This window comes from Symphodus melops (genome assembly GCF_947650265.1).
Source record: "Symphodus melops genome assembly, chromosome: 19".
Lineage (NCBI taxonomy): Eukaryota > Metazoa > Chordata > Actinopteri > Labriformes > Labridae > Symphodus > Symphodus melops.
Window position 1 is genome coordinate 3,437,230 of NC_136709.1, and position 25,618 is coordinate 3,462,847.

The 25,618-nt window shown below is 40.0% G+C and overlaps 2 protein-coding genes across 2 annotated transcripts in view; both read right to left on the reverse strand.

Annotated features, from left to right (window-relative positions):
• LOC306840547 (interferon-inducible GTPase 5-like) overlaps positions 1-25,618 on the reverse strand; it is a 101,997-nt gene that overhangs the window by 25,663 nt on the left and 50,716 nt on the right. The window lies entirely within an intron of this gene.
• LOC306840540 (uncharacterized protein) lies at positions 15,524-18,756 on the reverse strand. The gene is made up of 5 exons (XM_079369902.1): positions 18,519-18,756; positions 17,731-18,075; positions 17,035-17,403; positions 16,034-16,717; positions 15,524-15,780 (listed from the first exon to the last, which is right to left on the reverse strand). Exons 2-5 carry the CDS (start codon positions 18,073-18,075, stop codon positions 15,730-15,732), a joined length of 1,449 nt encoding a protein of 482 aa, XP_079226028.1. The 5' UTR covers positions 18,519-18,756; the 3' UTR covers positions 15,524-15,729.

Genomic DNA, 25,618 nt, shown 5'->3' on the forward strand with positions numbered 1-25,618 from the left:
AGCTTCTTTAATTTCTGCATCTATATGTTTACGGCTAAATTCATTCTCCATGGTGCTTCTTGAAAACTAGAATAAAATAGAAGTTATAGTCACCATAATCCTCTGAGAAATAAAGTAAATGTAAGACTACAACAATAAAACATCTTTGTATGTTTCCAACAGCAACACTCAAAGATTTTCTCTCCATAAAGTCAGCAATGGTGAAAATTAAAATGGGCTTGAGTTGATTTGAGTCAACCGTTCTCACACTGTATGCCACAGACCAAAAGACCTTACAATTCATGAAAGAATAAAACATCAAGCACACAAATGATCCTCAGATATGTAATATGTAAGTGCTCTTTTTTTATTAGTCATTTTATTTGTCAGCAACAACACATGTAGGCATTGTTACATCTAATTAAAGTGCACTAGATGAAATGTTTATCGGACTTCTAGCCCTGGCTTATTTTCAGTCCTTGTCCCTGGTTAGGTTTTGAAGAAATAACACAGATGATAAACCAATGCAGTAAAATAGACATACAAAGTGACATTTGCAGCAGATAAAGATGAATGAAAACAAGCTGTGATGCAGACGTAGACACACAGACTGGTGATAATGAATAACTGAAAACATCTTTTATGCTACAGTGTACTCACCAGATCAAAAGATCAGTGTACAAGTTGTTCACCTGAAAGAAAAGCACAATCAAAGCAGAGAAACAGGAGAAAAGTTTATCAGTCTGGGGCAGCAACCAATCATAAGTCCTGTGAGTTCAGAACCACTCATTGGTTATTTTTAAAGCAGCTGACTTTTAACAAACATGTTGATTTACAGGAAGAGTAAAACCTGCAAGCTCTCACGTCCTCTGCAGGTTAATAAGAGCATGAATTTTTATTGTGGCTGCTGCTAGAAATCACCTTTTTGTTTTCAAAGCTTTGTCCCTTTAGAAACGAGTGATGTTTGGAGCCCTTAGTAAGCTTTAAGCTTTTTTCTAGCTTTCAATAACTTTAATGATGGAGAGAACATGTTTTCCCACAGAAAGCGTCCCCTATATCTTACATCTTAGTTCCTCCTCTCATATTGTATGGTGGGGACAGGAAACCACACTCTGAGAAGGTAATCAGCACGTATTGTGGTGAGACGTCCTTCTATCTGAACTGAACATGCAGCAGCATTTTGTGTATCTGATGATTGCAGCAGCTGTCAATTGACTTTAACAGTTTTTTTGCGTCTCCAAAAAACATTTATTCATACATTTGTCAGGGACAATATGTATCAACATTGTAACATCTTGTTACATAAGTGCAACCAATGCAATGTATAAAGGACTTCATGGTTAATTCACAGTCCTTGTCTTTAGTTAGGCTTTGAGGAACTAACACAGATACAACAACACTGTCAAACAGACATAAAAACTTCTGGGATGTTTGGACACTGGGATTTCCTCTGCTGCCGTTAATACAGCTGTGCTGTTAAATTGAGACAATATTAGTAAAAGTTGAGGAGTTCCTTTTGTTGCTCCCACAGGTGACATGATGACTTGCCTCAGTTTGTGTCAGGTCAAAGCTGGACACAAAGAAGACCTGAGGAGACTGGATACCTACAGACCTGCGTGACAAAAAACATCTTAGGGACAGTTTTTTTCTCAGAGCAACTAAAACTAACCCACAATGTTTTGTCAACAGAGAAATACATTATTCCAAAGAGAGTCTAAAGAGTGTCTGACATGAAACGCTGAATAGTAGATTCAAAAAGCAGAGTAGCCTATGTGTATGTTGTGTATATTTATATAATGTCCTTAATATATATCACCGTAGTTTCTTTATGCATGAAATATATGAATATGAAATCTTATCAGAGGAATATAGTGACTTTATAACTTCTCTTTTATTCCAGATTTCAAGAAGCACCATGGGGAATCTATTTAGTCGTGAACATATAAATACAGAAATTAAAGAAGCTCTACTGTAAAATGATCAAGACTCAGCTCGTGCAAAGATCCAGGAGTATTTGGACAAGGAGCAAAATGTTCCTCTAAATCTTGCTGTGACAGGAGAGACTGGCTCTGGTAAATCAACCTTTGTTGATGCTGTGAGAGGAATAAATTACAAGGATGAGCAAGCTGCTCCTGCTGGTGTTATAGAATCCACCATGGAGGTCACACTGTATCCCCATCCAAACTATCCCAACGTGACATGCTGGGATCTTCCAGCAATTATTCTGCTGCTGAGTACCTGAAGAAGGTTGGATTTGAAAATATTGACTTCTTCACCACCATCTCAGCTTCATAAATCATTTTATACTTGTTTTCATCAAAAATGTGTCTCTTTACAAACTTTTGATTTGGGAAGCCCTTGATAGGCTTTAAGTGACTTTCAACAACACTAATAATGGTATTAAGATCAGAAGCATGGGGCTGTTTTAGCAGCTCTAAAAACTTGTGTTTTAGCTCTTTACTGATTTGCAAATGTAATTGTCTATGTTGAAAAGCTTTCAGTTTGAATTCTCACAACTTAACCCTTCTCCTCAGATGACAGGAAACCAAAGCTTGAGGAGGAAACGACCACACGAGATTGTTGTGAGATGTCTCTCATGTCTGAGCTCTTCGATAAAGAAGTTTCCGTGACGACTGCATGCAGCGATCAGCTTGCTGCTTTTTGTCTGTGAAAGTCATAATGTGTGCTCACTGAGGTGTAAAGACATTTTACTGCTCTGTAATTTTTTACATTATTGTCTACTGCATTTGTTTGTGAAATCTAGGTGCAGGCAAAGGGGTGGTCGATGCTTTTTTAGCCATTCAGTTACCCTATCTGTGTTTAGATATCAGTTTGATATCAGTTAAAGGAAAGAAAAAATTAGACGTCCAGGATGATAGGATTGAACAGAAGAAAGCAGAAAACGATTATGCCAGCTCATGTTGCATCCATTGAACCTGTGATGATAATTGAGATGCGAGAATAAAGTCTACAAAAACAGACTTGTATTTATCAGAAGAAAATGATGAGCAGAGACCGGAGTGTTTGAAAGTAAAGGCAAAAGCTGAATAAGACATTTCTTTAGGTTGTTGTCTGAATGTCTCTTAAATAACGGTATGCTTTAAAATACATGTTCTGTTTTCTTGTCTATTTCAAATTGTTCCATAGTTTACTAAAAACATCATGCAGTGATGAAGAATTATAACAAAAAATAGTTCAATCAGGAGAGACAAGTGATATTAAGAATGAATTTATTACAATGAAAAAGTGATTGACAGAATAAGATTGACAGAATGTTTTGGCGCTTGGACTCTATGGGGTGGAGATGCGATTTTTGTGATGAAGTCCTGCTCGTCATTAGGATAGATCCCCCCATGGAGTCCAGACCCTGGTGGTGGAGGACTGATGATTTGATGAGACCGGATGGGGAAAGATTGATGGGAGTTGCCTCTGCTCCTGAAGATGGCGGTGATGGGGAGGTGGAGGGGCGCACAAAGCCAGCTTGAAAGAACTAGGGAAGAAAAAGGATCATATTTAAAAGGAGAGCTGAACGATGATAGGCCGAAAACGAAGGAGGAACGCTGCGCTATTGGTTAGATGAGGTCCGGTGACAGACAGCTGATTAACCTGCGGACAGCCCAAACTGACAGCTCGAGAATGACAGCGGAAATGAGATAGCGTGAAAAAGGGTGACTGAGAAACCTGATTGTGGATCACTTAAAGTCTTCCTTACTGAACTTTCGCTAAGCTTCATTTCAATCAGGAGAGACAAGTGATATTAAGAATGAATTTATTACAATGAAAAAGTGATTGACAGAATAAGATTGACAGAATGTTTTGGCGCTTGGACTCTATGGGGTGGAGATGCGATTTTTGTGATGAAGTCCTGCTCGTCATTAGGATAGATCCCCCCAAAAGAAAAGGGGGCAGACCCCTTAAAGTAGCACAGCCCATAGAGTCCCCCAAAAGAAAAGTTTTACTTACTGAACATGATGAATCGGTCAAAATGAAATAATTGACTTAATCTGCTGAATGAATGAAAACATGACAGTTAAAACAAGCTTTTACATAAATGCCCTCTGGCAACGTAACACGCTCGCTGCTTATTAAATAATTATTACACCAGTCAAACATAAACATGATCCCTTGGCTTCTGCCTGTAAAAGAACAAGACAATAATTTAAACACTTATGCAGAAGAACATTATCAGCTGAACAGTTACTCTCCGTGAATTATGAGTTACTGGACGAGAGAATGCTTGAAATAATGGTGATTATTGAAAGGCTGCTTACCATTTTGCTTGCATTGGGATGCATTGCCAACGTTATGGCTGTGACTGATGCTGATGCCAACGTTATGGCTGTGACTGATGCTGTTGCCAATGTTATGGCTGTGACTGATGCTGTTGCCAACGTTATGGCTGTGACTGATGCTGATGCCAACGTTATGGCTGTGACTGATGCTGATGCCAACGTTATGGCTGTGACTGATGCTGATGCCAACGTTATGGCCGTGACTGATGATGCTGATGCCAACGTTATGGCTGTGACTGATGATGCTGATGCCAACGTTATGGCTGTGACTGATGATGATGAGGCCAACGTTATGGCTGTGACTGATGATGATGAGGCCAACGTTATGGCTGTGATTGATGATGCTGATGCCAACGTTATGGCTGAGACTGATGATGATGCCAACGTTATGGCTGAGACTGATGTGACTGATGATGATGCCAACGTTATGGCTGTGACTGATGTGACTGATGCTGATGCCAACGTTATGGCTGTGACTGATGATGATGCCAACGTTATGGCTGTGACTGATGCTGATGCCAACGTTATGGCTGTGACTGATGCTGTTGCCAACGTTATGGCTGTGACTGATGCTGTTGCCAACGTTATGGCTGTGACTGATGCTGATGTGACTGATGCTGATGTGACTGATGCTGTTGGCAACGTTATGGCTGTGACTGATGCTGTTGCCAACGTTATGGCTGTGACTGATGCTGATGTGACTGATGCTGATGTGACTGATGCTGTTGCCAACGTTATGGCTGTGACTAATGCTGATGCCAACGTTATGGCTGTGACTGATGTGACTGATGCTAATGTTATGGCTATGACTGATGCTGTTGCCAACGTTATGGCTGTGACTGATGCTGTTGCCAACGTTATGGCTGTGACTGATGTGACTGATGCTGTTGCCAACGTTATGGCTGTGACTGATGCTGATGTGACTGATGCTGATGTGACTGATGCTGATGCCAACGTTATGGCTGTGACTGATGCTGATGTGACTGATGCTGATGTGACTGATGCTGTTGCCAACGTTATGGCTGTGACTGATGTGACTGATGCTGTTGCCAACGTTATGGCTGTGACTGATGCTGATGTGACTGATGCTGATGTGACCGATGCTGTTGCCAACGTTATGGCTGTGACTGATGCTGATGCCAACGTTATGGCTGTGACTGATGCTGATGCCAACGTTATGGCTGTGACTGATGATGCTGATGCCAACGTTATGGCTGTGACTGATGCTGATGCCAACGTTATGGCTGTGACTGATGCTGATGCCAACGTTATGGCTGTGACTGATGATGCTGATGCCAACGTTATGGCTGTGACTAATGCTGATGCCAACGTTATGGCTGTGACTGATGTGACTGATGCTAATGTTATGGCTATGACTGATGCTGTTGCCAACGTTATGGCTGTGACTGATGCTGTTGCCAACGTTATGGCTGTGACTGATGTGACTGATGCTGTTGCCAACGTTATGGCTGTGACTGATGCTGATGTGACTGATGCTGATGTGACTGATGCTGATGCCAACGTTATGGCTGTGACTGATGCTGATGTGACTGATGCTGATGTGACTGATGCTGTTGCCAACGTTATGGCTGTGACTGATGTGACTGATGCTGTTGCCAACGTTATGGCTGTGACTGATGCTGATGTGACTGATGCTGATGTGACCGATGCTGTTGCCAACGTTATGGCTGTGACTGATGCTGATGCCAACGTTATGGCTGTGACTGATGCTGATGCCAACGTTATGGCTGTGACTGATGATGCTGATGCCAACGTTATGGCTGTGACTGATGCTGATGCCAACGTTATGGCTGTGACTGATGCTGATGCCAACGTTATGGCTGTGACTGATGATGCTGATGCCAACGTTATGGCTGTGACTGATGATGCTGATGCCAACGTTATGGCTGTGACTGATGCTGATGCCAACGTTATGGCTGTGATTGATGATGCTGATGCCGACGTTATGGCTGTGACTAATGCTGATGCCAACGTTATGGCTTTGACTGATGCTGATGCCAACGTTATGGCTGTGACTGATGCTGATGCCAACGTTATGGCTGTGACTGATGCTGATGCCAACGTTATGGCTATGACTGATGATGCCAACGTTATGGCTGTGACTGATGATGCCAACGTTATGGCTGTGACTGATGATGATGCCAACGTTATGGCTGTGACTGATGCTGATGCCAACGTTATGGCTGTGACTGATGATGCCCCAGCTTCTAGTGATTCACTGCAAAGATAAATAAAAGCAAAAATTAGACCTTTTATGACAGAAAAAAGAAAACGCAACGGTTGGTTAGAAATAGTTAAGCCCCTCAACATTTGATCTGATAAAGATGATTTGCCAATGAAAATATCTAGCATTGAGATTTCCAACAGAATCCACTATGCCCATTTTAAAGATGCTTGACACAGAGGAATTACACCAGTGAGCCAAGCACTAAGATTATGCTTGTGAAAGATGTTACTACGGAGACCTCTATACCCATTGAATAAGCTATACCACGTAATATACTTGTGAAAGGAGATTTGCCACCGATATGGCTGATAAAGATGCAATGCCAAATATATGGCTGTGACTAATGCTTTGCCAATACTATCGCTGTGACTGATGCTTTGTTAACAATAAGGCTGTGACTGATGCATTGAATTTGCGGAGGACTTGATGCTGCTGCTTGTTTAAGGGATTGCCATGCCTTCCTTGAACGTAGATGTAACCCCAGCTTATAGTGAATCACTGCAAAGACAAATAACAGCAAAATTAGACCTTTTATGACAGAAACAGAAAACACAACAGTAAGTTAGAAATAGTTAAAACACTAAACATCCATCCATTTTCTGCCTCTTATCCGGGCCGGGTCGTGGGGCAGCAGTCTAAGCAGAGACGCCCAGACTTTCCTCACCCCAGAAACCTCCTCCAGCTCTTCCGGTGGGACCCCGAGGCATTCCCAAGCCAGCCCAGAGACAGTCTCTCCAGCATGTCCTGGGTCTACCCCGAGGCCTCCTCCCGGAGGGACATGCCCGGAACACTTCCCTAGGGAGGCGTCCAGGGGGCATTCGGACCAGATGCCCGAACCACCTCAACTGACTCCTCTCGATGTGAAGGAGTAGCGACTCTACTCTGTTGTGGAATTTTTTCCATTACCAAAGAGTGAAAATAAAGAGTGAGAAGATCTATTCAAAAAGGAACCCCAAGATCGATCTGGTCTCAGTGAACATTTATTCGAAGGCAAGATAAGCGTTCGAAGACCCCTCTCTCACACGGTGAGGAGAGAAAGAGGCCCAGAGAAAAAGGCAAACATGAAAACTTATACATTTCCATCACATTACACAGATCACTCCCCCATCACGCCACATAGAGCCACTGCCCACCTGGCAGGGCACCATCTATCCCCTAGTGTGAGAAAAGAGACTACATGACTATTTACCATCTCCCAAGGCTGAGAAGGAGATGGAGTCCAGTGAGAAAGAGCCTGGGTGACTCCTCCCACATGTACAGAATGTGAGAAACAGAGTAAAGGGAACAAAATGATGGGAAACAAAACACCCAATATGCTGTGCATGTAGTGTTCTAAGACATTTCAGATACATTTTATATGACAGATTCTGTGAGACCTTCGTACAACACATATTGTACACATGGAGTAAAACTTTCCATAACAACTCCAAGCTCCTCCATGGGACCAAGCTCCTCACCCTATCTCCAAGGGTGCGCCCAGCCACCCTACGCGACTAAACCTTTGATCTGATTTTTCTTTCTTTTTTTTTTTTTTTTGCCGACTGAAAGATATCTAGCGTTGAGATTTCCGACAAAATCCACTATGCCCATTTAAAGATGCTTTGCCACAGAAGAATTACACCTGTGAGCCGAGCATTGAGATAATGCTTGTGAGAGATTTTACACAGAGCCCACTTTACCCATTAAATAAGCGATACCACATAAATATACTTGTGAAAGGTGATTTGCCAACAATATGGCTGATATTGATGATTTACCAATGATATGGCTGTGACTGATGCTTTGTTAACGCTATTAAATTTGCGGACTAGATGCTGCTGCTCGTTTTAAGGGCCTGCCATGCTTTCCTTTAACATAAATGAAACCCAACTTATAGTGATTCACTGCAAAGATTAATAAGCAAAATGAGACCTTTTATGACAGAAAAAAGAAAAACATGGTTAGAATAATTAAACCACTAAACATTTGATACTTAAGATCCTTCTTGTATTTAAGTGTGTAGTACAAATATCCTAAATTCAGAATATTTGATTAAAACGAGAAATAACAAAGTTTTCAAAAGCAAACAAATGGTAGAATTTTGAAGACCACTGCCACCAGGTATTTGGGTTAGACAAGGTTTAAGAGAACTTTGCGCTCGATGATAGAAGTTGATTCTGGACGCACAGGAGAGGAAAATGCTGAATTGCTTGTTTTCTATTCTGAATGAAATTGCTTGAATAGTGCGATGGATTAGAACATCTTTTCCAACAGAGTCCTCTATGCCCTGTAAATATCAGTTCCCGCTGAAAGAGATATGCCTGTGAAATGCGTTTCCCGCATGTAGATTGCTTGTGTTGAGATGAGTTGCCGACAAGGTTGCTTGCTCTGAGATGCGATTCTTGATTTAGAATTTGCTAAACCAGTTTGCTTGTGTTGCAAGCAGAAACAGCTTGCGTTAATTATTTCAGAATAATTTCATTTATGTAATTGAGTAACTTTTTTTTTTTTTTTTGCAATTGTGAAATTCGGTAACCTCCGATCACCAGGTATTTGCATTGGCTTGCCATGAGTTGTCGAGATCTTTGAGTTTTAATGGTATCAGTTATTTCAGGACATACAGAGGTAACTGCAGAAACCTGAATGGCTCAATTGTGGAGACAAGCCTTACATTGCTGCAGCAGTTGCTTCACCTATTGAAATTAATGACCTGAATAATGCTTTTTACTACTTGATGATGAGTGAACCGAGATTTTTTACATGGGATTAATATTTTCTATGCTTTGATATGAAATTAAATGAACTATAGTGATTGAACTTCATTTCCGGTTTTATTTTGAAAGGTTGATACTCTATTTCCGGTAGTTCCTGAATGCCATTTACACGTAACTTTGTAAACAAGAAATAGCCATGCTGGATGACTTTAGCATTTTTTCAAAGAGCAGTGCGTGATTATTCTGATTTGAGATAACAGAACAACATCATGTGATCGACGTTACGATCTGAATTACCGGGAATTAGCCGGTGGAGGAGTAATATTTTCCGGATTTGAAAACACGAGAGCTGCGTCCCACCTGAAGAATACCTGCAGGTTGAGGACGACTTCCTACCAGTGAGAGGCTGCTGCGTTCTTGTTTGCCGGCTAGCTGACTTGTATTTATCAGAAGAAAATGATGAGCAGAGACCGGAGTGTTTGAAAGTAAAGGCAAAAGCTGAATAAGACATTTCTTTAGGTTGTTGTCTGAATGTCTCTTAAATAACGGTATGCTTTAATATACATGTTCTGTTTTCTTGTTTATTTCAAATTGTTCCATAGTTTACTAAAAACATCATGCAGTGATGAAGAATTATAACAAAAAATAGTTAATTAAATTAAAACCAGATGTAGACTATTTTTGCAGTATACTTCTATATGAGTAGACCAAGTGGGGCAATATATAAATCCTGTTTTTCATCCTTAAATAACTCATTTAAAACATATTTCACAGAAAAAGGAGCACTTGATACCACCAGCAATGTGATGCAGTTAGGAGGAGAGATAGGCTTAATAAAAGAAGGCGAAAAGATCGCTTCTGTTCCCCCCACACACGTTAACCTGTTTCTGTGACCGAAAAATGAATGACAATAATTTTTAACAAAGAGAAACCCCATGATTAAATACTGAACATTCACAGCCTCTGCATTCTAAAGAATTGCAACATTGACATTTGTCTTCCTATTTCCCTCTGTTCGCCAACATTACATTTTAAACAGGGCATTTCCTTTTTCTCGGGTTACACGTGTCTCCAGTGCACTCCTTTTACAAAGGCACTTATGTCCGACACCACAGCACTGGTGCGCAATGGTCCTATTGGTGCGCCTGAGAGGCGTGCCACAGCTCGCACCTCCTTCGCAATGTAAAACAATTCATTGAAAAAATTAAGGGAAGAAAAGAGAGGCACATTTTAATGCTGTGGTCTTTTGATAAGCCAAATGTTATTTTTGTTATATTCAGATTTATCTGCTATAACTCGAAAATACTGGACTTCTGTCTCTCCCACTAATACCAATTTTGCGCTTGCAGTCGTCCTGCTTTCAGTCCAAACTCTCTGTGATGTAAACCAGTAGAACGAGCAAAAGCCTGTCTGAAATACTACCGCCTCCACAAGGTTTGCACCTGTTATCATTCATGCAAATTTTCTTAGGAGAAAACGCCCACAAACCAAATGTGCAATCTTTTGGAGTGAAGCCACAATTTAGTAGGCAACTCTTTAATTGGGATCTTAGTAAATAAGGCCCTAAGACTTTTGTAGGTAAAAGCAAAAGAGAGGCCCATTGCTGCTGGGATTCAAATAATGGAATGAATATGGCCCCCTCCTCTGCTAACAGTAAGGCAGCTGTGAAGCTAGTTTGAGTTAACAACTTCAGTAAAAGTGTAGAAGTTACTTCTACTGCTACCAGAGGTGATATGATGACTTCTTTCAATTCCTCATAAGGAACTCCTGTGTAGTTGGCCATTCTCTTCAGTGATTGGATGTCAAGACCAAACCCAAAAACATATTGTTTGACAACACGGACCAGCAAGGCAAGATCAACAGCTGTAGAAAGTCCTGGAACTGGCACACCTGCTACAGCTGCAGATAGAGTAGCAAAGTATTTGACTTTAGCTTGGAAAGCCTTTTTCTTATTTTTGATCATTTCCAGACTGATATTGGGCATGGCAAGCAGAAAGGCATCCTTCTGGAGTTCAGGAAGATCTTGCTTCAGTGTCTCCACTAACAGAGGGAAACCATACAGTGTCAGGTCAAAGCTGGACACCAAGAAGACCTGAGCAGACTGGAGACCACTCTTTACTAACTCGCTGATGTTCATAATCTGTTTGAATGTCTGACGCTCCGTTTAGCATCTTTTTAATGTCCGTCTTTTCTCCGGTATTAAACTCTGCTCATGTTGAGAAGTTTCTCTGAAGTCTGATCCTGTGCAGCGTCCAATCAATGAGTGATATACGAGAAGGGGGCGTGTCTGTCAGTGAAAAGACTTCTGTGAAGTCTGCTCTCGTGTCTCTTCGCTCCTCGATCCTCTCTCCTCCGTTCGCTGTAAGAGCCTTTGTTTGGAACGATCCTCAACATTACAACTCTGGAACTACTTCCGGTTCGGCCGAGGAGATTGCAAAAAAGGGAACCGGAACGTACCCCACGTCTCTGAAGACCTGTGTTAGAAAAGAAAGTTATTTGGGAAATTAGAAAAATGTCTTACTTAACACAATCTTAAGAGATGTTGACGTTTTCTTCGATGAGATAAACTACACTGAATAAGATCCCACCTTCTGAATTTTAATTTTCTTTCAACGGGTACTTAAAACAGCAGTTGCTAACAACTGGCTAAATGAGACTACAATGTTTGTCAGAAACATTAAAGTCATCACGTCAGGAAATCTCCCACTAGTCTACCTTACAGCCTCTGGTCATGTTTTTCAGCGCTCTTGCAAATATTAGGTTAATAATAGTTCCCTTTTAATATAACGTTAGCTTTTTATTTCTATCTCTTCAGACTTCAAATAAATGGTGTTCATCTGTAAAGATGTTCCTGCTGAACAAAATGCTTACGCATCAGAAAATTGTTTAACACAGAGCTTATTATCAGCAATCATCTAAAATCCAAAAGCTACTTCTAGTTCACGAACAAAAATACACGATCACTTTTCCTGTCTATTTCGGGGTGCTATGGTTAAGAGTCTTAAGACTCTTCTTGTTCCCTCCAAAATAACTTCTAGTCAGCCTATGAAAAGGGGATTACAGGCCTAATTCCTTTGTTCAGCCATGGCCAGAATCCAACAAAAACAAGAAGAAAACTCACACTGACTCATGAAAGTCATCTACTTCTCAAAGTGTGAGCCTGTGGTCTGGGGCTTTGTAGTGAGCTTTGTTTCTTGAGATTTGTACGTACAGCCATGTCACCCACCAATGAGGATCATAGGCCGGTTCTTCATCTTGGAGATATTGAACATTCCTGGAGCGGCAAACAGAAGAATATAACATTATAGTAACATTTCCTGTGGAAGTTTCCTCCTACCCCAGTGTGTCTGAAGTCTACCTGCATGTTGTTTCTTCTTCCTGCCTACTGCTGCTCCGATGACATGCAGAAGCTCTTCCTCTGATGATCCTGAGCGCAAGAAATCTCTCAAGGACACCTCAGAGTTCCCAAACAAACAGACCTGAAAGAAGACAGACAATAAATAACTAATATGTACAAAAACCTGTGAGACGGGTTGCAAAGCCATCTTAGACAAAAAATGTGCCTCGGTGTAAATGTTGGCTGTATCATTGAAAAAATACACACTGGGACCTCTTGAACCAATAAAATCAGCTATTTTGTCCAATAGTCCTGCCCACTTTACTTTTATGCCAATAGATCAACTCTGATATGATCGTGACATGTTTGTCACTTCATAGTGCGAAACGATGACGTTCCACCTCTACTTATCAACTTTCAAATTTAGAATGAATTAAAATCCAGCACCCGACAGGTTTCAGGAGGAGGTGTTAAAACTCGTTGTATCCCGACGTGCTTTGAGCAGTTAACTGAGCGGTGGACTTTCGTTGGAACATGCTGTAGGTTCGGTTTTGCGTCCAGGCTCCGACCTCCTCACAGTTTTAATTTACTTGCAGAAATGTAAGGAGTGATTGTGTGACAGAGCCACAAAAAGAATGATTGTTTCAAGATCCATAGAAAAGGAAATTCAATTGTGATTGAAACGTGTAAAATAAATAATATTCCATAGTAGTGAAGGAAATGATGGAGGGGCATCAATTAACCTGTAGGAAAAAGGGAGGACGGAGGTGATAAGGGGAGGAGGAAGAGGAACGTGAGGAAACCAGGCACCAGGTGACAGAAAGAAAAAGTTCAGTGACAGGGAAAGGTTTTTCTGCGGCTGACAATCAAGTTTCATATAATGTTGGGGATTAAGGTGTTATAGAAAAAATAAACAACGGAATATGAAGGGATCAAATCAACAAAGGGGAAAATAAGGATTTCCGACCTTTTTTCATTCATTCCTGGACACGCGGCTCGTGGCTGAGGAAAAGTTTGTCGATGCCAGGGAACGGGATATTTTTCTTTCCAAGGATCCGGGTGAGATCGCTTTTGTTTCCCTTATCTTTGGTGTGGTTTGGAATATCCCTGTTTGGATTATAATTTTTTTTGGATTATGTCGCTTCTTTTTGATGACTGAACGTTTGGGATGCTCATATGGCCGCACTGACGAAGGATTTATTTTGGATAAACAGAGACTAAGAGACCGTAAAATATGAACTTTTGTTTGCTTTATGTGGTTTCCATTTGGGGGGATTGTTGAATGATATTTTGGGGGTGTGTTAGGGCAAGTCAAGTGATTATTTGGGTCGTTATTAATTGTTTTGTTTTGTTTATGAAACGTCACGTGACTGATGGGAATTTCCCGACAGTTATTAAATTGAAGTGAATGAATTGAGTTTGGACAAATGGTTTAATTGAGAGGTTTAGATACATTAACAACAAGTTTTCTGATTGAAGTTAATTCTTCCCTGAATCCCTGGTGTGTGTTAATACAACCGTTAAGGGGTGAGTGTTACAATTGGATGGTATCTTATCCTAAATAAATGAGTTAGAGTGAAGTATTGGTGCAGGTCAGAGCTGGTAATAAAAGAGCAGAGTGAGAGACTGGAAATCTTGCAGCTTAAATAGACTAATTTAAACATATCTGCCTTATGTCTCTCTGCTGAAACCAACACAGTGTCAGCATATCTCTGTTCAACATGAGTGCACTGAAGGGACAGCTTTGTTAAAGTGCGCCATCTACTGCACATCTTTTCTGAAAGTTGCAAATGATCGACGTCTATCAGGTGAAATAAATAATTTACAAATAAGTAAGAATGATCATTAAAGTTTATTGCTAACTGAAGTTTAACTTGATCAGATTAATCCTCATCAAGAGACGTTAAACCTGTGAGATAAACCTGTGAAAATGATGTTTTTCCTGAATAAACGAGGTAAGGCTTTAGTGAGTTAATAAAACGGGGAAGGTTTTTTTTCCCATCTTAACTAAAGAGATATCTAAGATCCAAGAAAGATCAGACCTTACTGTCAGAACATGCTGCACAGCTCCTGGTACAGGCTCTTGTGACTATTGCACTTGGCAGGTCTTCCTACGTGCACTATCAAACCCCTGCAGATGATAAAAAGTGCAGCAGCTGGACTGCTCTTTAACCTACCTATAAGAGCCTCTCACTCCACTGTTCATCTCCTTACTCTGGCTCCCACTTACTGCTCCTATCAAATTTAAAAGTCTCCTGCTGGCTTACAAAACAGCAACAAAACGGCTCTTCCTTATCTAGACTTTGTAATCCAGGTCTACACTCCCTCCTGCCCTCCACGCTCTGCCAATGAACATCTTGGTGTTTTTCTGTTCATTTAATCCAGTGTTAAAAATGCATACATGTGAAATGAACATGGTCAGATAGCTTTAAATGACTTGAAGATGGGAATATTTCAAACACAGGTTGGGCGTTTGATTCCACCTTCACAACAGGAATCTAACACACTAGTTTATTTTGTTCAGTATTACCTTACTTAATAAAAAACAAAGTGATGTGGCTGCAGTCAGGTGATAGTTTAGTGATAAATAACGTTTCTCAGAGATCTAATAAAATCTGCCATAATATATTAAGATACCAAATGTCACTAATAAATAAACTTCTTTTTTTTCTTTGTTTTTCCAAGTCTGGACAAAAAGTATGTGACGTATTAAACATCTTTTTTTTATGGACCACAGCTGAGGCACACACTTAAGGAGAAACACAAATGAAGATGCAACAGAAAGGATGAAAATGGAAACAATCCTATCTTTGACCTCTTAACCTCTGCAGGCATCAAACTGTTTCCTTCAAAATCTTACTCCGCCTCCATTTGGACACAAATCATGACATCAGCTCAGAACAAACACACACTAGTTGGTGTTTGTCACATTATAAAAACCTTTATCATAAAGTGTCAAACAACTACGTCCATGAATGTTCAAACATTTATTATTGTTTTTTTCAAACCATTACAGGTTTTAGAGGAGTAGAGGGCGGGGACTGGGGGGAGGGACTTTAGTAAAAGAGCAGTTGTGAAAAGATCTTTTCAGGCTAGGACTGCCGTGATCCGGCTCTTAGTTTTGGATCCATCTTTCGCGCCTGACTTCCACAAAAAATCTGCACCCAGAAGGGAGACCTCTCAGCATGATGACATCCTCTCCTCTTCCTTCTCCATCATCTTCTTCTCGTTCTTTGTGGGAAAGTCATAAAACAGAGATCAGAAATGTCATTAAACAGTTCAACACAACAGTTAATCTGAACTTTAACTACACATGCAGAAATATATCATTTTTAATCTTCACAACAGAAGTGCTCCAGGCCTGTAGGGGGCGTTACCTACAACTGGATTTTGATTAAATGATAATAATTCTTTATTTTTGGGCCATTGCAGCAAATTCTCTTTGTCAACAACAATTGCATTGTTTCAATAAATGCATCCTTACCTTTGAGAATATATTGCTGAAGAACTTGGTAAAGCTGCTCTTGTTCTTCTGTTTTGGTTGTATCATGCTTGAAGACCACTCAGGTGTAGTCCATCTTCTCGTGCCCTCTCCTTCTGCCTTACAGTCAGATTTAGCAGCCTCATCATCTGAAAGTTTCAGTGGAGCTGGCGCGACCTTTGCGCTCCTCCACCATCTGAGAGACCTCTTCTTTTTATTCATCGTGTTCTTGCATCCTGCCTGTGTCTCCTCTTCCTTGTTTGTATCCAAACTGTTCTCAGAGTGGGAGCAGGCAGAAGCTTTAAAGCTGGAGGATTCTGCCTCTTCGCCCTCTGGTTCCTCCTGAGAGAATGAACCACTTTCCTCTTCTTCAGAGGATCTTGGAGACAAACGCTGTGCCACATGGATGTGGAGCACTGTTTGGACCTTGTGAGGAGTATTGTTGTCTTTTGTCTCCCCAGCAGCCTCTTGAGTCACTTTACTGAGGGCTGAGCTGACGGAGGAAGAAGAACTGCAGGAGAAAGGTCTGACACTGATCTTAGACCTTTCCTCGCTGAGGGAACAGCAGGTCATAGAGTCAGACATCTCCTCGTTGATTGATGAAACATGATGTGTGACATGATTGCTCTCTCGTAAATCGTCACAATTCATCAGTTGCTCTTCATCTTTTTCTGTAATATTAAAAATCTGAGGGAGAAACACAAACATTGGACAACTGTAAATACACTTGTAAATACTGCAGAATAACTTATTGTTCACTCTTGTCTTAAGAAGTTCAGTCTGTTTGAGTTGTGAAAACTGTATCAGAAACAAAAATGTCTGCCTCATGGTTTAGCTCCCCCTTCTCTTTCTGGCTTTATTAACTTCAAACCTGTCACAAATAGGACCACTAAAGGTGCAGCTAAGGGGGGACTGCACAATCCCACTCATAAAATCACTTGTGAGCAGAGTGCCTTTCCCTTCAGAGCATCAGAAGCTTTAAATCTGGAGGATTTTGCTTTCACCTGTTCGTCTTCTGCTTCCTCTCGAGAGAATGAACCACTTTCCTCTTCTTCAGAGGATCTTGGAGACAAACGCTGTGTCACATGGATGTGGAGCACTGTTTGGACCTTGTGAGGAGTATTGTTGTCTTTTGTCTCCCCAGCAGCCTCTTGAGTCACTTTACTGAGGGCTGAGCTGACGGAGGAAGAAGAACTGCAGGAGAAAGGTCTGACACTGATCGTGGACCTTTCCTCGCTGAGGGAAGCCCAGGTCAGAGAGTCGGACATCTCCTCGTTGATTGATGAAACATGATGATGTGCGACATGATTGTTCTCTCGTAAATCGTCACTATTCATCAGTTGCTCTTCATCGTTCTCCATGAAATTAGAAATCTGAGGGAGAAACACAAACATTGGACAACTGTAAATACACTTGTAAATAAAAAAATGTCCGCCTAGTTTATAGAATTCCTCATGGTTTAGCTCCCCCTCCTCTTTCTGGCTTTATTAACGTCAGAACTGGACCTCTACAGGTGCATCTTATCCCCGATTCTCCTAAATGATATCCTTTTGAAGTTGCAGCACGTTTGAACATATTGTGATTTTTTTTCATATGAATCTAATATATTGAAAAATGGATGAATAAATTCGATGTGCTGGAGGCTCACAGTCCTCTTTAGTCACCTTGTTGATGGAGGTGTCACAGGATGAAGATCTTACCTCTGATCTGATGTCAGATGGGATCTCCTCAGAGACGTCTGATGCAGCAGACGACCACACAGACGTGCAGATGGATCTGCTGTGCTTGCTGAGGGAGCACAAAGACAGTGAACACAGGCTCTGGTCGTCCTCAGATGAGGAACTGTGATGGCTGCTCAGGTCTGTGTCCTCTCTGAGGTGGTCACCGTCCACCAACTGATCAGAATCATTAACAGTCTGATCAGTCATCCCCGGTGCAGGGACATTTGTCATCTCAACAGATTCTGGGAATAAGAAGAACGTAACAGAGCTGGAGATTGCCTCCATGAGCTCTGGTTCTTTGTTCAAGTGACTGAAATCAGACATCTGTCGGAGAAACACAAACATTAGAAATCTGTAAACCTATCTCAAAAAGGTGTTGGAATATTTCATTTTAAACTTATATGTATGGTGTACAACAGTAAAGACGGTATGACAATAAATGCACAAACACCTGACTGATAAAGTGATTCTGATATAATATGGTTTGTACATCAGCTCAAACACATTCTTTGAGACACATTTTACTAGTTTAACTTGTCTGGTTTTCATTTTATTGTTGGTGTTTCACATCAGAAATGCTTGAAGGATAAATTTGGTATATTGTTTGTTTGTACAGAAATCATGGCAGTGAAGTTTTCACTTTGTCTCTGTATGAAACCTGACGCATGAAATATCACAATCCATCCAACAGCTGAAACTGAAACCCACTAACTAGCTACAAACATGATCGGTCAATTAGTTTGAACCAATCAGCTTCACTCTCTTACCGTTGTCTTCTCAGACGTTAGTTGATAAGTAGGTTCACGTGTTTGGTTGTTGTTGTTTTTTTCTCCTTTTCGGATTGCTTTGCTTCAGATTGGATCTTTCTGCAGAGGTGTGTTTTTCGTCTTAACAGGTTAGTGTCTCAGATGAAATGATCTCTGCTGAGCTGACTGAGGGGCTAAGAAAACTCTGCTGCTGATGACCTCACAATCCCCTCTATGACCTCACACAGTTTAGACAGAACTCTGAGAGTTCTAGTGTGTGTGTGTGTGTGTGTGTGTGTGTGTGTGTGTGTGTGTGTGTGTGTGTGTGTGTGTGTGTGTGTGTGTGTGTGTGTGTGTGTGTGTGTGTGTGTGTGATTAAATAAATAAAAAATGATAGAATTGTTCTTAATTGCAGTTTTATCTTGTAATTCCTCTTGTGGTGGACACATGTTGCTCATCGCTTCACAAGCTTCACAAGATACAGGATACTCTTGTTGCTCTAATCTTAAGGACTTGCTTTCCTTCCATGTTTTTAATGGTCATCTTAATGATCTAGAGTCAGGCACATCTAGATGTGGATGTTTTAACAGACTCATATCTCCCATTATTGGTCACTTATGACCTGGTAAAAATAACTTCAGTAAAAATCTGTCATCTGGCTTTATTAGATTGACTTTGGTTTTCTGTAGAGATCAGGTTCTTTTTGGGTCATCGCACATTTCGTGGGTCATTTCGTGTGATTGTCTCAAGAAAATGTAGCTGATATTTTGGAAGTGATGTTGGAAGTGGACAGAATGAGGTCAGAGATATGAAACCAACATAAACAATGTCTACCTGCATGTATAGCCCAAATGTATTTGGGTTATAATGTTGTCTATAGTCCTGTTAAAAGTCATGGAGGAGGAGAGCCAACCTCAGCTGTCAGTGAGCGAAGTGTGCAGACCATCCAGACATGCAGAATACAACCAACTAAATGACAATCAGTGGTTGCTAGACTTTTGAATTTTTAACCAATCTGACCGACATGTTGAATGACCTCAATCTCGAGCTGCAAGGAAAAGACAAAACTGTGATCAATATGATTCGCTCAGTTAATGCTTTCAAATGAAAAATGCAACATCTCTCCTCAAAGCTTCAGCGTCAACATTTGGCAAATTTCCAAAACCTAGCATGCACGTTATAGACTTAAATAGTAACTGTTTCACCTGAACTCTTCTGGAACAGAGGAGGAGATTTTAAAACTACAAGCCGACATTCAGCTGAAGTCCAGAGCTCATGGACAGTTCTGGAAGTTATTCACAGAGGAAAAGTAACCCAACTTGAAGAAGTGTGCTGCCTCCCTCACTGCATTATACAGCTCCACTTATTTATGTGAGTCAGCCTTTTCCCATTTGGAAGTGTGGTTGAGGCTTGCTATCAGCAGCTTCGGTCCGGACTATGCATCCCTGGCTGATTCAGTTCAGTGAAAGTCATCAGAGTAAGCAGCAGGTATGCATGTCCAGTCCTCGAGAGCTACCTTCCTCAGACTGTTAAATGTTAAATAAAGATTTATTTATGTACATCACTTAAGATACACGTATCTGCTAAGTGAACTGTATCATAAATTTCAATTACATTCTGTGTAACTTGGCAGTCTGACCACTAGATGGCGGTGAAGGTTCATCCCGCAAAGTGCAAAAGAGTGTGCAGACAGTTACAGGGAACCGAGGGTATTATAATTTAAAAACTATGTTAATTATATCATCTGTTATTATTACAAGGCTTCAGAAAATAACCTTCAATATAAACTACAGCTGTCACTTTAATTTGTTAATTAGATTAATTAATTACACCGCAAATTAACGCATTATAAAAAATGATGCAAGATTAATTATAGCACACTTGAATAAAAATTCACTAATAATATTATGGATTTCAAATCTTGTCTTCTTAGTGTATTCATTTTATTAGTCGTGCACTACAATTTTGTAATGTCATGAAATTTGAATTCTTTATTTGGGGACCTTAATCAGGTATGAGATTAAAATAAGATTAATTAATTACAAATCCTCTAATTAATTAGATTCATTGTATTAATCGCTTGACAGCACTAATATAAACTTTTAAAAATCAAACTGTTTTAACAAGTCAAAACAAAGACCATTGTTCTAATGATTTTATTTCAAGACTCAAGAACATCCGTTTTTCATAAATGACTTTTTGATATCAACACTCATGTTTCCTGATTTGAACATATTACTGATATGTGCTGCTGGATTATAAATCATTGTAGTATACAGTTTATAAAGTTTTCTATACATTTATAAAAAGCAGAGCTGAACAAAAATAATAGTGAAGCTCCATGCATTATAAACCTTTATATAAAGATGATCAATAGGCATGTTTCAGTGTGCTCTAATGCTAAAAGTTATTTAATAATACAGACATTTAAAAAACTGTTTTTAAATGGGGTTGGATGTAAGAAGCATATTCTCTAAAATGTGCAGCTGAAAGTCAAAATTTGATTCATATGAACAACATTTAAGGATGAGATGAATCACATCAATAATGTGAGAAGCACAGCGAGACTTACTCAGTCTGCATTTGTCTTTTTCTAGCTGCTTATTTCAAACTTCTACATTTTCACTGTAGTCAGTTCTTCTTGAATTGCCCCCCGGAGACAAATAAAGTTTTTTGAATTGAATGAATGTGTTCATTTGTTTAGTTTTACTTTTTAACATCTTATTTTCAATTAATACCTCAAAATCTACATGTTGTTTTGGCAGCACAAATATGTACTGAATGCTATTTCCTGAACAATATCAGCCTGTGGTGTTCAAGTGGATCCTGTTAAATATCCTTTCTGCATCGTCAGCAAGCATGTCGAGGAAAAGATTAAGACTTTTGTAGGTAAAAGCAAAAGAGAGGCCCACTGATGCTGGGATTCCAAGTATTGGAATGAATCTGGCCCCCTCCTCAGCTAACAGTAAGGCAGCTGTGAAGCCAATTTGAGTTAACAATTTCAGTAAAAGTTGAGAAGTTACTTCTACTGCTGCCAGAGGTGATGTGATGACTTCTTTCAATTCCTCATAAGGAACTCCTGTGTAGTTGGCCATTCTCTTCAGTGATTGGTTGTTAAGACCAAACCCAAAAACATATTGTGTGACAAGACCAACCAGCAAGCCAAGATCAACAGCTGTAGAAAGTCCTGGAACTGGCACAGCTGCTCCAACTGCAGATAGAATAGCAAAGTATTTGACTTTAGTTTGGAAAGCCTTTTTCTTATTTTTGATCATTTCCAGACTGATATTGGGCATGGCAAGCAGAAAGGCATCCTTCTTGAGATCAGGAAGATCTTGCTTCAGTGTCTCCAGTAACAGAGGGAAATCATACAGTTTCAGGTCACAGCTGGACACCAAGAAGACCTGATCAAACTGGGAACATTGTCTCTCAAGACCTGTGTCACAGGGGAAAAAGTTATTAAGGGACAGTTCTCAAAGCAGCTAACTTCTAACTCAATGAACTAAAAGGGGTCCTTCATATTTTTGACGCAACAAAAAAAACTACGGCACTGAAGTGAGCCATTTTATTCTTTAAAGTATTTTTAAAGATAGATCACCTACCCTTGATGCAGTTGTCCCTGATTTGTTGAAGGGTCTTTTCTTCTTTGAACTCTCTTTGACATCTTTCCGCATTACGTATGCTGTCATCAATCTTGGAACGAACAAAGTAGAACTTCTTCTTCATCTTTTGAATCTCCTTAACCAGCTTCACGTCATTTTCTCTGAAGCGATTAGCTGAGATAATGATGAAGAAGTCAAACTTTTCAAGTCCAACCTTCTTCAGGTACTCAGCAGCAGGAAAATTGGTGGCGCCGATGCCAGGAATATCCCAGAATGTCACGTTGGGATAGTTTGGATGGGTGTAAGGTGTGGTAGTTTCTACCACACCAGCAGGAGCAGCTTCCTCATCCTTATCATCTACTCCTCTAATGGCATTAACAAAGGTGGATTTGCCAGAGCCAGTGTCTCCTGTCACAGCAATATTTAGAGGAACATTTTGCTCCTTGTCCAAATACTCCTGGATCTTTGCACGAGCTGAGTCTTGATCATTATTCAGTAGAGCTTCTTTAATTTCTGCATCTATATGTTTACGGCTAAATTCATTCTCCATGGTGCTTCTTGAAAACTAGAATAAAAGAGAAGTTATAGTCACCATTATCCTCTGAGAAATAAAGTAAATGTAAGACTACAACAATAAAACATCTTTGTATGTTTCCAACAGCAACACTCAAAGATTTTCTCTCCATAAAGTCAGCAATGGTGAAAATTAAAATGGGCTTGAGTTGATTTGAGTCAACCGTTCTCACACTGTATGCCACAGACCAAAAGACCTTACAATTCATGAAAGAATAAAACATCAAGCACACAAATGATCCTCAGATATGTAATATGTAAGTGCTCTTTTTTTATTAGTCATTTTATTTGTCAGCAACAACACATGTAGGCATTGTTACATCTAATTAAAGTGCACTAGATGAAATGTTTATCGGACTTCTAGCCCTGGCTTATTTTCAGTCCTTGTCCCTGGTTAGGTTTTGAAGAAATAACACAGATGATAAACCAATGCAGTAAAATAGACATACAAAGTGACATTTGCAGCAGATAAAGATGAATGAAAACAAGCTGTGATGCAGACGTAGACACACAGACTGGTGATAATGAATAACTGAAAACATCTTTTATGCTACAGTGTACTCACCAGATCAAAAGATCAGTGTACAAGTTGTTCACCTGAAAGAAAAGCACAATCAAAGCAGAGAAACAGGAGAAAAGTTTATCAGTCTGGGGCAGCAACCAATCATAAGTCCTGTGAGTTCAGAACCACTCATTGGTTATTTTTAAAGCAGCTGACTTTTAACAAACATGTTGATTTACAGGAAGAGTAAAACCTGCAAGCTCTCACGTCCTCTGCAGGTTAATAAGAGCATGAATTTTTATTGTGGCTGCTGCTAGAAATCACCTTTTTGTTTTCAAAGCTTTGTCCCTTTAGAAACGAGTGATGTTTGGAGCCCTTAGTAGGCTTTAAGCTTTTTTCTAGCTTTCAATAACTTTAATGATGGAGAGAACATGTTTTCCCACAGAAAGCGTCCCCTATATCTTACATCTTAGTTCCTCCTCTCATATTGTATGGTGGGGACAGGAAACCACACTCTGAGAAGGTAATCAGCACGTATTGTGGTGAGACGTCCTTCTATCTGAACTGAACATGCAGCAGCATTTTGTGTATCTGATGATTGCAGCAGCTGTCAATTGACTTTAACAGTTTTTTTGCGTCTCCAAAAAACATTTATTCATACATTTGTCAGGGACAATATGTATCAACATTGTAACATCTTGTTACATAAGTGCAACCAATGCAATGTATAAAGGACTTCATGGTTAATTCACAGTCCTTGTCTTTAGTTAGGCTTTGAGGAACTAACACAGATACAACAACACTGTCAAACAGACATAAAAACTTCTGGGATGTTTGGACACTGGGATTTCCTCTGCTGCCGTTAATACAGCTGTGCTGTTAAATTGAGACAATATTAGTAAAAGTTGAGGAGTTCCTTTTGTTGCTCCCACAGGTGACATGATGACTTGCCTCAGTTTGTGTCAGGTCAAAGCTGGACACAAAGAAGACCTGAGGAGACTGGATACCTACAGACCTGCGTGACAAAAAACATCTTAGGGACAGTTTTTTTCTCAGAGCAACTAAAACTAACCCACAATGTTTTGTCAACAGAGAAATACATTATTCCAAAGAGAGTCTAAAGAGTGTCTGACATGAAACGCTGAATAGTAGATTCAAAAAGCAGAGTAGCCTATGTGTATGTTGTGTATATTTATATAATGTCCTTAATATATATCACCGTAGTTTCTTTATGCATGAAATATATGAATATGAAATCTTATCAGAGGAATATAGTGACTTTATAACTTCTCTTTTATTCCAGATTTCAAGAAGCACCATGGGGAATCTATTTAGTCGTGAACATATAAATACAGAAATTAAAGAAGCTCTACTGTAAAATGATCAAGACTCAGCTCGTGCAAAGATCCAGGAGTATTTGGACAAGGAGCAAAATGTTCCTCTAAATCTTGCTGTGACAGGAGAGACTGGCTCTGGTAAATCAACCTTTGTTGATGCTGTGAGAGGAATAAATTACAAGGATGAGCAAGCTGCTCCTGCTGGTGTTATAGAATCCACCATGGAGGTCACACTGTATCCCCATCCAAACTATCCCAACGTGACATGCTGGGATCTTCCAGCAATTATTCTGCTGCTGAGTACCTGAAGAAGGTTGGATTTGAAAATATTGACTTCTTCACCACCATCTCAGCTTCATAAATCATTTTATACTTGTTTTCATCAAAAATGTGTCTCTTTACAAACTTTTGATTTGGGAAGCCCTTGATAGGCTTTAAGTGACTTTCAACAACACTAATAATGGTATTAAGATCAGAAGCATGGGGCTGTTTTAGCAGCTCTAAAAACTTGTGTTTTAGCTCTTTACTGATTTGCAAATGTAATTGTCTATGTTGAAAAGCTTTCAGTTTGAATTCTCACAACTTAACCCTTCTCCTCAGATGACAGGAAACCAAAGCTTGAGGAGGAAACGACCACACGAGATTGTTGTGAGATGTCTCTCATGTCTGAGCTCTTCGATAAAGAAGTTTCCGTGACGACTGCATGCAGCGATCAGCTTGCTGCTTTTTGTCTGTGAAAGTCATAATGTGTGCTCACTGAGGTGTAAAGACATTTTACTGCTCTGTAATTTTTTACATTATTGTCTACTGCATTTGTTTGTGAAATCTAGGTGCAGGCAAAGGGGTGGTCGATGCTTTTTTAGCCATTCAGTTACCCTATCTGTGTTTAGATATCAGTTTGATATCAGTTAAAGGAAAGAAAAAATTAGACGTCCAGGATGATAGGATTGAACAGAAGAAAGCAGAAAACGATTATGCCAGCTCATGTTGCATCCATTGAACCTGTGATGATAATTGAGATGCGAGAATAAAGTCTACAAAAACAGACTTGTATTTATCAGAAGAAAATGATGAGCAGAGACCGGAGTGTTTGAAAGTAAAGGCAAA

Excerpts from the sequence above, each read along its gene's own strand:
- LOC306840540 (XM_079369902.1), bottom strand. The coding sequence starts at position 18,075 with ATGTCTGATTTCAGTCACTTGAACAAAGAACCAGAGCTCATGGAGGCA. Across the intron at positions 17,404-17,730 it reads CATCTGACATCAGATCAGAG|ATTTCTAATTTCATGGAGAA; the intron begins GTAAGATCTTCA and ends TTTCTCCCTCAG. Across the intron at positions 15,781-16,033 it reads TCAGCAATATATTCTCAAAG|AACGAGAAGAAGATGATGGA; the intron begins GTAAGGATGCAT and ends TTTCCCACAAAG.